Below are 13,689 nucleotides of genomic sequence, written 5' to 3' on the forward strand. Positions count from 1 at the left end.
ATGTGTATTTCTTGTTTGGGATGATTTTAGAAGCTGAAAAGCTACTAAGACTTCAACCTCCTTATTTTAGAGATGAGAAAACAGCCAGGAGAGTGAAAGCTGATTACTGCAATTCATAGCCACCAGTGGCAGGCTCTGTTGCACTCAGCCTTACTATGCTGGGTGGCCACTGCTCACAGGGATCCTCCAAGACAGGCCTCATTCTACCCTGTAGAGGTATGGTCACTCAAAGTCACATAGCTACAGAAGTGAAGGATCAGTTACCCTCATTTTGGTTCCAAGACCCATTTACACCCCACAAATGCCAGCAGCCACACCTAGAACAAAATGGTTTTAATCAATTGCGTCACCCTCACTCTCCTGGGAGCGAAGCAACAAAAAGGCTCGGCTCCTGCCCCCAGAGGACAGTAAGGCTTATGTGTCTCTCCACACTGCAGGGCCCAGGCTGGGCAGGCAGGGGGCAGAAGGCAGGGAGGGAGGGAGGGTGGGAGGGAGGCAGGGAGAGAGGAAATGGCAGGTGTCTCGAACACAGGAAAGCAAAGGGGCCCCTGCTGGTCCTTGGGCCCCAGGGCCCAGCCCCAGTACTCCTGCTTTCCCCTCCCTGGCTCGAGAAAGGTCATGGAGAAGAGACAGGGGAGCAAGTCCCAGCAGCAGGAAAAGCAGCAGCAGCTGTTTCCTTCACCAATAAATATACTTCATTACCAAGCTAGAAGAGAGGGGTGGGAGAGGGACTGGGTGGGGAGGAAGGGGGGAGAAGCTGCCACCTGTGTTGCTGGGATTAAAGCAATGACGAGATGGTGCCAGACCCCCCACCACTAACCTCACCGCCCCCCAACCTTCTTCTTAAAACTGTGAAAAAGCTTTTAACATGGCCCTCCTGTCTCCAGGGCTGCTCTAAAGCCTGACTGAGAGGAGGCACCTGGCAGAGACCAGGCAGAGGGAGGGAAGGAGGGAGGCTGCTGCTCCCCAGAGGCTGCAGCTGGAGGGCTGGAGCCAAGTAAGCACTAAGGGGAGAGGGAGAGAGAAGGAGAGGGAGGGAGAGGGGAGGAAGGCTGAGCCACTCTCAGGAGCAGCTCCCAGCTGAGACCAGGGGGCAGAGAGAGGCTTGGTGGGTGGTGGGTGACCGCTGTCCAGTGTTAAGCTTGGGGCTGCTGAGGAGGGAGGGGGCCGAGTTAGGGATTTTCCCATCTGAGTGGCTCCGGAGACCCCCCCTCCCCCCAGAGCAGCAGGGGACAGAGAAAAGCCATCACTTCTTTGGTCTTTGTGGCGGCTCAGCAAGTGGGGTGGAAGGGAGGGCAGAATGGGCCCTTAGCGGGGAGCGCCACCTCAGCAGAGTAGGACTGGCTGGGAGCTCTGGCAGAAAGGTCACAGTGAGGCCAAGGAGCCCCCAGAAAGAGGAGTGGGAGTAGTCGTAGTGCAGTGCAGAAAGGTACGGGCATGGTGCCCTACCCTCTGCCAGGGCCCTTGGGAAAGGCTAAGCCCCCAGGGGTGGCCAACGAGAGCAGGCGCAGGGTCCAGAGCCAGCACTGGGAGAAGGGCGAGGTCGCTCTACTGCCCAGGCAGGGGGCTGGTCTTGCCTACTGCAGAACTCCCACTTTCCTTCTGCTTCCACCCCGACATGGTAGCTCTGGAGGGAGGGTGGGACCCCATCCTTTTTCAGAACCTTCCCTGAAGCCACAGAGGAGCTAGCCTTGCCCATAGGAGCAAGAGTGGCAACAGGACAAGGCTAGCCCTTACGGACTGGAATTCCACTCCCCTTCCTGCCGCCAACTGAAGTATAGGGCAGTCCTTGAAGACAGCTTCGGCCCTTGCCTCCCAACCTGAGGCAGGCCAGAGCCCTCCAGGGACATGGAAGCGGGAGGTGGGGGGGCATTAAGAGGGGCTTCCCCTCCTGCTCTTCTGCTCAGGGCTGGGACCAGTCAAGGGGCAATCTGCCCAAAAGTCTGAAAGCCAGCAAGTTGTAGCAACCCCCCACCCCCAATGCCAAACTAACAAACAAAACAGGAAAATGAAAAAATGGGGAGGGGGGGAAGACAAACCAAAACAGAACCCCCTGACCTCCTGCCCATGGCGGAGGGTCCAGCCAGTAGCAGAGGCTGGGGACCAGAGCTAGGAGGGTCTAGCTGGGCCGGCACTGAACCTGGCCCTCGGAGCTGTCCTCGTCGTCAGAAGCCCCAGCACCCCCACTGCTCAGGCCTGTGATCCGGTAGCCCATGTTGAGCAGCATCACCTCCAGTGGGTCGGCATTCATGCGCCGCTGGTTGGCCTGGGAAGCACCCTCCATGTCCTCCACAACTCGGCCTGTGAGGTCTTCACTCTGTGGGGGAAGGCACACACACCACTGGGATATATGTGTATGCAGGGGCAAACACACACACAGGGAGCAATAAATTTGGAGGGGACATCCATACCAGGAGATGTACATGAGGTTTGTACATAAACTCATGTGTGTATATTGGGTGCAGGGGAATACACATACTGGGACATGTACGGGGACATGCTCACCAGGATACTTCTGTGAGGACATGACATACCACATGGGGGGCCCATTTGGTAATATACATTGGGAGAGAACAACACAATACACTGAGATATATATATATATATATACACACACACACACACACACACACACACACACACACACACACACACACCTATCAGGATACATGTCGGTGGGGCCCCATACCAGAAATGATGGGGACATACCACATGGGGGGCCTGTACGTGGACACATACAAAAGAGGACTCACACAGGGTCTGTTGGGCACACCTGCTAGATACCCAGGATGGGGAGCACAGACAACACCCCCATCCTATTCCCTTCTGTCATCACTCCCAACAATGCTTCCTTTATCCTTCTCTTCTCCCCTCATGGGAGAGGCCTGTAGGGTTCTCTTTAAAATTCACAGTAAATTGCCTCTGTAATTAGATACACCACTTGATTTCTGCTTTGCTGGCTAGAAAGGGGAGGGAAGTGGGTCAGAGGGCAGGGGAGGCCTCAGGCCAGCCTGCCTGGCTACGCACTCTGGGAGTAGAAGGGACCATAACACCCTAAGTGTCGCTATGGACTGGACACTTCATAGGAATCACTTCTTTAAAACAGCCTTCTGAGGTGGTATTGTCATTTCCATTCCAATGTACGGATGATAAAAACCTGGGCCAAAGATGGTTAAATCCCTCAGGCAGTGAGTGAAGGGACTAGGATTCAAACATAGGTTCACCAGACTCCAAAGCCTGCATACTTCCCATGTAACCAAGGGATTGGTTTTTGTCCAGCTTCTGGGGGATACAACACAGTGGTCTATGAGGGGCAGGGTACTTAGGTACCTAGGGGGCGTCTGAGGTACTGGTCTCACGAGGTGGTGCTGGAGTTGCTTTGGTTCCCTCCCTCCCTGTCTCCTGCACCCCTGTCCTTGGTTACTATTTCCTGTATATGAGTCTCATCTCCACTTGCTCAGGGATATGCCCCTAGAAGGCAGGTGCCAACTCTTGCCCCGGAACTGCCCACTCACTACATTTGGCACTTCCAGAATTTGATGGCTCCCACCTTGACACAGTGTTGGGCCCTTGGGTAAGAGCTCATTCATCCTAGCAGCTTTTAGCCTTTGGGTGACTCATTTCCCCTCCCAACCCTTCCTGAGTCAGCCAGAGGCCTTGCACAGTGTCCAGCCCAACCTTCCTCCCTGTCTAGTTTTGCCCATCTTCTCTATACCCTTACCTCTGGCCGTGGGTTCCAGAGCCGCACAACAGGGTCGATGCCGCTGGTGGCCAGGAAGCAGTAGCTGGGGTGTGGCTGCAGGCAGTTGACGATGGACTCATCCCCTTGGAGCACGCGGACCAGGTTGGTGGTCTCCTTTTCCCAGATGAAGAAGGAGCCATCGTCAGAGCCACTGACGATGTACTGAGCGTTGCTGGCAGAGGGGCAAAGGGCAGGGAGGTCAGGTGGGGTACTGCCCTACAGCCTCAAGTAGAGGCTGTGTGGCTTAGGGCGAGGGGGAACACGGACATCTGGAGCTGCTCAGCCCCCCGAACTCTGGGATCTTCACTTGACTCAGAACTCCCACACGTGGTAATCCTCTCTCCAAACTGCTGAGCCCTAGTCACTGTCCAGCTATTATTAAGCTCAGGATTAGGGACTGTTTCGGTCCCTTTAAGATACTCTCCCTCAAAGCATATTATAAGCTCCCTGGGTGCTGGATCAGATCTTGCATCTCTTGGGTCTCTGGGAACACTCTTGTCTAAGCCTTCCCTCAGCAGCTCTAGCCTTCCCGGGTCCAGACCCTACAGTACATCTGCCCCTCACACATGACTTACACTTAGAGGGGATCTTGATGGAGAGATTCTCGAATTCAAGTGTTTCACCTACCCAAAGAAAGTTACACCATCTACAAAGGAGGGTTAGGGGTGATGGAATCTGAGACATGGGCTATGTCCCTCAGTAACTGGGCACAGTTCTGAGCACATGATGTGCCAAGACCGCCAGCTTCTGAGGGCTCTTGCCTCATACCTCCAGCAGAGGAAAGCTCCAAGTATCAATATCAAAAAACCAAGCTCTGGCACATGGAGACTGAGGGAGAGGAGGTAGGGGATAAAGGCAGAGTCCAGGCCCTGTGCTAGATGCTTTATGGTTGTCCTCATTAATCCTCATTATGGACGACCTGTGAGTGGGGATGGCTGGTCTCATTTTATAGATGAAGAGACTGAGGCCCACAGAGGTGAAGCCATTTGGTCAAGGATACAGAGGCAGAGTTGGGATTTGAGACTTCTCTAAAAGCATTATGCCCCCACCCCCACCCCGACCTCCTGCTGCCAACTAGCCTGTGCCCTCCTCCTCTTCAGGACCTCGGACCTGCCAAAGAAATTGGCCTCCTTGATATCCGTAGTGGTGTTGCAGTGGCCACAGTAGCGGAATTGGTAGTCGTAGCTTCGCTCCCGCAGCACCATCTCATCCTCCGAGATGGAGTCCTTGCGGCTTGTGCTGCGGAGGCGGACAGGGCCGCCACCGCCACCACCAGCTCCCTTCTTCTCCTCTGGGGGCAGAGAGCATGGAAAGGTGAGGCCTGTCCCTCTTCCCCTGCCCTCCCCTGTCTCCACCCCTTGCCCTGTTTTCAGCCCTACCCCTACCCTGGAAAGCTGAGAATGACTGTGAGGAAGAAGCATCTTTGGACAGAGCCCTTGAGGATGTTCAAGAGGGGACCTCAGATGCTAGGAGGGCCTTGGCTCAGGTCCCTGAAAAATGTCTGAAAGCCCCAAGGATGCAGAGGCCCGCAGTCTGTTTCTGTGGAGGTGAGAGGCAGGGAGGAGAAGGTGAAGCACTACCGAGAGCCTTGAAGGGGAGATTTTTCTAAATAGATCCATGGCTCTGAAGGCAGTAAGGTCCAAGCCCTTCCTCGTTGGAAGACAAGTTACAGATCCTAACTGAGGCACTGACTGGTTAAGAGCCTTGGGTAAAATCACAACAGTTTTCTCAGTGCCTTAAAAGTGCCTTGGTTCTGCCTGCCTCCAGGCCTTTGCATGTGCTGGTCCCGAGACCAGGAAGTCTTCACCTCCCACAGCTACTTTTAATCTAGTTACCTCTTCTCCCTCATCCTCGAGATCTCAGGTTAAATGTCTCCTCCTCTAGAACCCCAGCCTGATACCAAGCCCTGCCCCATGCACCCATACCATATCGGGTCCCCATGGCACTCATCACACTCTGTTTCTCCTCCATCGCTTGGTTCCTTCACTAGAGCTGTAAACTCCATGAATACAGAAATCTCATCTGACTTGTTCACAGCTGTACTCCCAGGACCCAGCACAGTGCCTAGCACATGGTAGATGCTTGATAACTACTCAAACAAATGAATCAATCGCACGGTTAGTAAACTGCATAGGAGAGATGAGGATCCATGTCTGCCTCCAGTGAGTTCACATTTCACCACAAATACCCAGCTCACTCTCCAATGCTACTGAGGTGAGCTAGACAGGGCTTTTGAATGCTCTCTGTGCAGGTAAGGCAGTGGGTTCAGGGAGGCTGCGCTTCACCCAAGATCACATAATTACCACACGGCAGAGCCGAAGTTGGAACCCAAGGTTTTACACCACATGCATGAGGTATTTCTACTGCGCTATGCTGCTGCCTCTGTTGCAAGTGTGCAAACTGGAATGAGTGCAACCCCCAGCTGCTGCCTCTTACTCAGATGTCCAATGGAACGGCCAAGGCCCTATCTGTGAGCAGGTTGAGCAGGCCCAGCTGGAGCTACATAGATGGCCTGAGCTGAGCTTTTCCCTGTCCTGAGTTCCAGGCATTATACCAGGTGCTTTAAGCACGCTATTGCTAATCCTCCACAGAAACTCTGAATGGGAGGTACTATCACTCCCCCTTTACAGATGAGGAAACTGAGTCTCAGAGAGACCAAGTGACTGTTCCAAAGCCACATGATTTCTGAATCAACACCTGAATCCAGGCGTTACTGATCTCAGAACTATGTCCTCTCTAGCATGTCACATAGGACCTCAAATAGAAAGTGACAGTAACCCCTCCTCAGTGCCCACTCACCACCATCATTTTTGGAGAAGAGGGCTGCCGTGATGTCTCGGCCCAATGCGTCACAAGCGCTGCTGTGGGCCTGTTCCGGGAACTTCCCTTTGAAGTCATCCAGGCACTCCAGGGCCTCAGCCACATACTTGAGCTCAAAGAGGCAGCGGGCCAGGCGAAAGTGTGCCTTCAGGTGGCATGGGTTTAGGGAGATGGCCTTGAGGCAGTCCCTCAGGGCATCGTAGTGGTCACCATCCCTGGGAAGGCAGGGGAGTGTGGCTTGGAGGTGGGGCCACATAGCAAGCAAGGAATCCACTCAGTTTCTTCTGCTTCCTGTGGCCACCTCCACCCACCTCTGATGGATCTCAGGGAGAAGGTAGTTGGGGATGGAAAGAACTCTAGCTCAGCCCAGGCCTTGATCCCCAGGAGACAGAGTATGTTAAGGAGATAAGTCAGGAACCCTGAAGTCATGGTGGGGATGGCGGATGGGGGTAGGGGTGGGGTGGGTGGTGGGTGGTGGTGGTGGTTTGTGTGTACTCTTGGGGGGGAAAGCAGTGTCAGGCTACCCTCTGCTGGGCACAGAGTGCAACTGTGCACTGGCTCATCCCAGGCACCCGCAGCTCTCTGCAGCAGAAGGCCTGGCATCTTGCCCATCTCAGGCTCCCCAAGCCCTCCTTTTCTTTTCCTCCAACTACCTCCTCAAATCCCCCCGGCTGGTCTTCAAAGCCATGGCCAAGGCAGGGGGCCCTCAAGGACAGTTCTGTGGTCTGGGGAAGCCAGAAGTGCCAGGCTGGGGACTCAGGGTCTGATCAGCAGGCAGCAAGCCCTCAGCCAGACCCCCCTCTGTCCTGGCTGACTGATCCACAGCAGCTGTGGCCTCTACCTCCCGGGGCTGAAGGATGGGGACTGACAGACTGGCAGAGTCAGCTCTCTGAAAGCTGATGGCAAAGGGGGGTGGGCACGCCAGGAGCTCCAAATCATCCCCACTCACTTCTTCAACCTCCCATAGCATGGTCGAAGGGAAGTGGGGATGGTTTTGTGGGGAGAGTGAGTGGGGAGGGGCCAAAGGAAAGTCTCTTGCTCTCCCACCCTATGCCAGAATATAGAATACACTCCCCAGCACCTCTCATCTGTTCCCACCTGTCATTTGGAGAGCCAGAGAGGTCATAAGAACCACTTCTCCTTCGGTAACTGTTTTGGTTTTTTTTTTTTCCTTTCCCTGCTGAGCTGAGATGGGCCTAGGACCCAACTGTGCCAAGCAGCACTCTCCAGGGTTGATGTTCCTTCCACCAACATAGAGCTCACAACCCTCCTGCATAGGGCCAAAGCAGGCCCGACAGGGAAAATGCCCTCCTGACCCTCCTCTCCTACAGCACTCAGAGGGAGCATTCAGCCCTTGCAGCAGCCATGCCCACTTAGACAACAAGCAGCTCACCAGTGTGGGAGCAGGCAGGGGACAGAGTGCTTTGAAGGCATGGCCTGCGTCAGAACGACTGGCTGTGATGAAGGAGCAGGCACTGTTTAGAAACCCAATTACCACCTGCAAAGTGCCCCTCAGAGCTCCTGGAGAGAGCCAGACAGAGACCAACCAGGAGCCAGGGGGTGACAGCTCCCACTGCATCCAGGAGCAGATGGCAGCCCTGGAGAGACAGGCCTGGGACAGAATGTGACATTCTAGGGGTCACTGGCAGGCATGTGGGGATGGGGAGAACAGGCTGGCCCCAGGGCTCACCCATCCAGACTCACTGCCAGATCAATCTCCCTGAAAGGACAGCCCTCAGCACATCCCTCTCCTGCTCAAAACTCCTCAGTAGCTGCCCATCATCCCACTGAATCCAGGCCAAAACGCCACCGCTCTGCATTCCAAGTCCTTCCCAGGCCGGCCCCAGGCTACCTCACAGACTCATCTCCTGCCAGTCCCTTCCAGAACCCTCTGCTCCAGCCAAATGGATTTGTTGTTCTGCAAACAAGCTCTTCAGTCAGTCCCCCACCCCCACGCCTTTGTTCACACCATTCATCTTCCTGGGAATGTCCTTCCCTGTAATCCCCTCCTCCTTTTCATTTCCTTGCCTAAGCCTGCCCACACTTAAAGCCCAGACACCTCATCTTCCTGACATTTCCCTGACCCCAGCTAAAGTGACCTAACTTTTCTTGATGCCCACAGCGCTTCACCTGATCACTCAAAGACATTGCTTCCTGCCTCTTTGATGACGAACCATGATGTCTTTGTCCTCCGTCCAAAGGCTGGGCACTCTGGAACACAGGAACTCAAAGTGAAGAACTTTGTGTCCCTGGTCTCTAGTGCATAGTAGGAATTCAGAGAACATGTCAAGGGCACCCATGGATTGGGAAATCATTAGCCACTCTTAGCAAGAATGTAGGAGTGAAACAGCTCTCAGTCTAAAGCCTGGATGAGGACACTGTATTCTACCCAACTCCTGGGACAGAGAGGCAAAACACATCAGGATGGCCCCCAAACCATCACCTCCTGGGTTGGGTTGCCATCTGAGCCTTTGGCAAACTCTTGATGCCTAAGCTAAGGCCTATGGGGGTAGCATCTTCCCAAACCCCCATCTACCATCCTGCTGACTTGGGTGGGTTTCTTAAGCTTCCCTCTCTGGCCTGCCTTGTTGCAGCCAGACGATGGCACACCAGCTGGCCTGTCTGTCTGGGCAGAGCCGACGGATGCCAGACGGAGCAGAAATGGCTGTGGGCCCAGCTCTATCCATCTCCAGTCCTGGCCTCGGCTGGGGGATGGGGTCTGCCCGCCTGCTTGCCTGCTGGTGCTGCAGGCAGAAGGGCTGAGAGACCTGATGGTCTCCAAAGATAGCGGGTTCTTCAGGATATGGACCCACCCTTTTACCACCAGCCATTATGACCCAGCATGACCCACAGCCAGCTTTAGATCCCTGGTATCTTGTTTGTGCTTGGTCCAGTGGTCTAAGAGCATAGGGAAGCAGGCCCCAAGGTCAAGGAGCTGCAGAATCAGATAGATACCACCTCAATTCACCAAATGCCTCTTTTCTATCTAACAAGAATTCCACTGCTCCTTCATAGTCCAATTCAAGGCACAATTATGCAGCAATTGGGATTAATCATTCTCTTCAAATCCTACTTGCCCAGTGACCACATCATTTTATAACAAAATACTGTGTTGAAGCTACTTTTGAACATGTCCTACTTCATTATGAGCTTCCTTGGTGCTTGAGACTTCCTGACTTCCAGTCTGGAGGTGGGGAGGAGAAGCCTGAGGCTAAGGAGCCCTAAGAGGCAGTGGCATGCCACTGCCACCTTCCCTGGAGGCCTCGGCAACTTGGCTCCACCAGGCCCCGTCTTCATCCCTCATCCTGGCCAGAGTCCACTCACCACTTGCGCTTCATGTAGGCAGCAGCTCGGTTCCCATAGAGCATGGCATTATGAGGGGCCCTCTGCACGGCCTTGCTGTAAAGCTGAATGGCCTGGGTCCACTGCTGGCAGGCAAAGGCCTCGTTGGCTTGCTGTTTCACACGCTCCAAGTATGGGGGCAGCTCTACCTGGGGGCTATGGGGAAGGAGAGCCAAGTCAGGCCAGCCAAAGAAGGTCAGAGAAGTCTGCAGCCTTGCCTGAAGGGCACCCATATTTTCTTGGTCTGTGAGATCTCCATCATCATTTAGAAGAGGGGACCACTCCTATCCTTGGCCTGGATTACTGTAATAGGTAGTGGGCACAGTCCAGATACACTGAACCAGTGAAAAAAAATCAGAGAAACAGAAATGAAGCTATCACAGACAGGTTAAAGGCAATTTTGTGTAAACTCTACAATTGTAAACTCTACAACCAACATGGGGCTCAAACTCATGACCCCAAGATCAAGCGCTGCATGCTCCACTAACTGAGCTATCCAGGTACCCCAAGAGCGATTCTACTCTATTTCCCAAAGGCAATTCTTAATCAAATTCCTGGGCATGACAGTAGCTAGCCACCTGCCTCCACACTGAGATGAACCTTATGACCACCCAAGTTCCTCCCATGGATCTATAGAGACATCTGTTTCTCTCAAAGCTCAGAGGATTTGAGCACCTCTGTATCTACAGTCCAGCATTGGGCCTGGCAGTGAACAGAAACCAAAAGATGGTATGGGACAAAGAAAAATATAATAGGGGAGGTCCATCTGTGTGGAACACCTTTAAGAGAGAGCTCAGTACTAAGAGGCAGCTGGCCCCCAGTTCCTGACCTAGCTACTGATACCAAGGGACTGAAGCTTCAGTTTGAGCATGACTGGAATCCTACCAGGGAGGAACAGTATTGGAAACACTAGCCATATCCAGAAATACTCCATTACTCCATTATAACCCTTGCCCCAGCCCCTCAAACTCTGAGGTGTGTGCCTGGATGCTTTACAGGACATGCTCTTTTCTCCAATTCTATGGTAAGGTACCATAAGGTGTAATTGGGACTGAGAGGGCTGGACAAGTCAGTCTGGCCTCACCTGACATGTCCCCTATTCTCTGGCAGCCGGAAGCCGTTGCTGTGAAGGTGCAGGCCATTGGACACACCGTTGGATACACCATTGGTGGACATCTTGCCATTCTGAACTTCTGGCAGGGGTGGGGAGAAAGGAACAGCAACAACTTAAGAGAAAGTCCTCATTTCTCCTCAGCAGCGTTCCAGCTTCCATCACAGGACCTGATGGTTCCACTGTGGGCCATTCTCCCGGGGTTAGATCCATTCCCAGAAAGCAAGTTCTGACACGCAGGCAAATGCATAAAGAAAAGCCTGTGCGCCCTCTGCTGGTTGGAGAGGGACACAGCTTCAACATGACATTACACTTAGCTGGGGGTTGGGGAGGGAGAAGTAGAGGTGCCTAAATCAACAGTAAGGCTCAGAGAGGAGTCAGTGAGGAGACTGATCCAGGATGAGAAAGGAAGGGCAACTACTTCAGGTCCTCAAGAGACAAATAAACTGCTTTTTGAGAAGGAAGTGAAAAGGACCATGATGCCAACCTCTTTGATGGATCTCTCTGGCCTACTGTTATCTTCCTTCTTACTGTACAGAAGAATGTTCTTTCAGGGAATCTACTCCTTTTGGTGGATCACAGCCACAGTACAAGAGAAGAGGCAGCTTTCTCAGCAGAGGTGACACACATTCAAGCTCCCAGCAGAGATACCCTATCCCAAGAAATAACTTACCCCCTGAGGAGTGGCATTTTCGAGGCAGGAGGAAGGTATATGGCCGCTGCTTATAAGTCAGGTCAAACAAATAGACCTAGAGAGGAAGGGTCAAGAAAAGAGACAGAGACCATGAGGTAAGAATGTGGCTAGCTATGAGCAAGGCCTTGGTGGCTTGATGGCTCTCAGGAACACAGTGGGTGTTGAGGAGGGAGCCATCAAGCAAGGCCAGGAGAGGTTCCTATGGAGCAAACCTCAGATAGGAAAATATTCCCAGTTCCTGGCCCTTAGGGTAGACTGCTTAAAACACTGCCATTAATTAGAATCACATGTTTAAGTTGGAAAGGTCCTCAGAGGTCACAAAGCCAAATGTCTCACTTTACAGATGGGAAAACTGAAGCCTCAGAGAAGGGAAGCAATTTGCCCAAATTAACACTGCTACTTACTTATCTCAGCAAACATTATCTATTATATTATTATCTGTTATACTATTAGTATAATATATCTATTATAGCATCTATAGTATCTATTATAGTATATCTATTATACTAATAATAATATATCTATTATACTATTATCTATTATAACATTTATTGAATTCTTACTTTGCTTTAGAAACTTTGCAAACTGTTTTATATGATTTATCTCATTTCATCCTAGAAACCACCCCATAGAGAGGTACTACTATTTTTTTATTTTATTGTTTTTAATAATCTCTACACCCAACATGGGATCCAAACTCACAACCCCAGGGACCAAGAATTGCATGCTCTTCTGACTGAGACAACCAGGTGCCCTAAGAATTGCTATTATTATCACCTCCTTTATAGAGGAAGAAATACAGGCTCAGACTTTACTTACCCAGGGCCATAAAAACAACATGTAGCACAGCGAGGACCCAAAACCAAGTCTGTCTGGCTCCAAACCACTCTGCTAGACTGCCTCTCTACTCATCCTTAGGTTACCTTTAGGCCAGGTGATGGCTCAGCAATCTGAAGCCAGAACTATATTCTGAACTCAGGTGCTCGCCTGTTCTCTATCCCAGTTCTTTGGTACATAACCCATCTTGCCTTGTAATGTCATCAACTGGTTCGCTTGTCATGTTTCCCCTGTCAACCTGGGCTGGATCATAGTTCACATTTGTTTCCTTCATGTTTATAATAATGCTAGTCCCACAGTAAGTACTCAGTGAATGTATGCAGAATAAATGGATTTGAGCAAGGCTTACTAAATATCCTGAGAATATGCAAACAGTAACCTGCCATAATCAAGGAACACTCCTACAGCTAGCCCTAACCCACAGCCTGGCTCTGAGCCCCAGGATTTTCTCCTAGGAAAAAAGATGAGGAAATTGAGGCTCAGAAGAATGAAGACACTTGTTCAAATTCACAGTACAGAGAAGATAGATCCTGTCAGTTCTAAAGCTTAAGAAAAAGCCAAGGCCAGGGCACTTCTCTAGGAATTCCAATGATGCCTTATTGCTCCTACATTTCACCATAAAGTCATTTACAATAAGGCTGTTGCTTCTTGTCTGCCTCATGGTAGTGGAAGTGAGAAATAAGACCTGGCTACTGAATATGGGTGGTGGAGCAAAGCCACCCTGGGCAGCCATACATACCTGCTCCCCTCCCATGTTGACCAGCAGCTCTGTGCCATTGGGGCTGAAGGTCACATAGGTGGCAACCAGCACTCGCAGACGGTTGTTGTAATCAGGCAGCTTCACTGGCAGGTGACCTGTGGGGAACAGCTTAGTTATCCTAATTGAGCTTCTCCATCTCCCCCCAGAGGGGCAGGGGATTGTATGAAGCCAACCATATCAATAATGGTAGCAATTATATTCATCATAAAAGCAGCTTCAAGTGTTGAACACTTACTAGATGCACTAGGCTAATTGCTTTTTATTTTTATTTTTTTATTTTTTTGCTAATTGCTTTTTAAATACTCTATCTCATTTAATCATTATGATGCCATTTTATGGAAAAGAAATTAAGATTTATAAAGGGTAATGGTTTGCCAAAGGTC

The 13,689-nt window shown here is 51.7% G+C and overlaps 1 protein-coding gene across 4 annotated transcripts in view; it reads right to left on the reverse strand.

The window, feature by feature from the left end:
• Positions 1 to 318: 318 nt before the first annotated feature.
• WDTC1 (WD and tetratricopeptide repeats 1) overlaps positions 319 to 13,689 on the reverse strand; it is a 63,315-nt gene continuing 49,944 nt past the window's right edge. Inside the window, exons 9-16 of one of the 4 annotated variants that reach the window (XM_038531419.1) lie at positions 13,286 to 13,401; positions 11,689 to 11,764; positions 10,989 to 11,094; positions 9,887 to 10,060; positions 6,542 to 6,777; positions 4,853 to 5,033; positions 3,722 to 3,914; positions 319 to 2,317 (exon numbers count right to left, since the gene is read on the reverse strand). In XM_038531419.1, coding sequence (XP_038387347.1) covers positions 2,120 to 2,317; positions 3,722 to 3,914; positions 4,853 to 5,033; positions 6,542 to 6,777; positions 9,887 to 10,060; positions 10,989 to 11,094; positions 11,689 to 11,764; positions 13,286 to 13,401 — 1,280 coding nt within the window. In that variant the 3' untranslated portion in view covers positions 319 to 2,119. Of the gene's footprint in view, positions 2,318 to 3,721; positions 3,915 to 4,821; positions 5,034 to 6,541; positions 6,778 to 9,886; positions 10,061 to 10,988; positions 11,098 to 11,688; positions 11,765 to 13,285; positions 13,402 to 13,689 lie in introns of all 4 variants that reach the window. The other 3 variants (XM_038531421.1, XM_038531418.1, XM_038531420.1) reach the window with 3 other exon arrangements.

Source organism: Canis lupus, chromosome 2, assembly GCF_011100685.1.
Source record: "Canis lupus familiaris isolate Mischka breed German Shepherd chromosome 2, alternate assembly UU_Cfam_GSD_1.0, whole genome shotgun sequence".
NCBI lineage: Eukaryota > Metazoa > Chordata > Mammalia > Carnivora > Canidae > Canis > Canis lupus.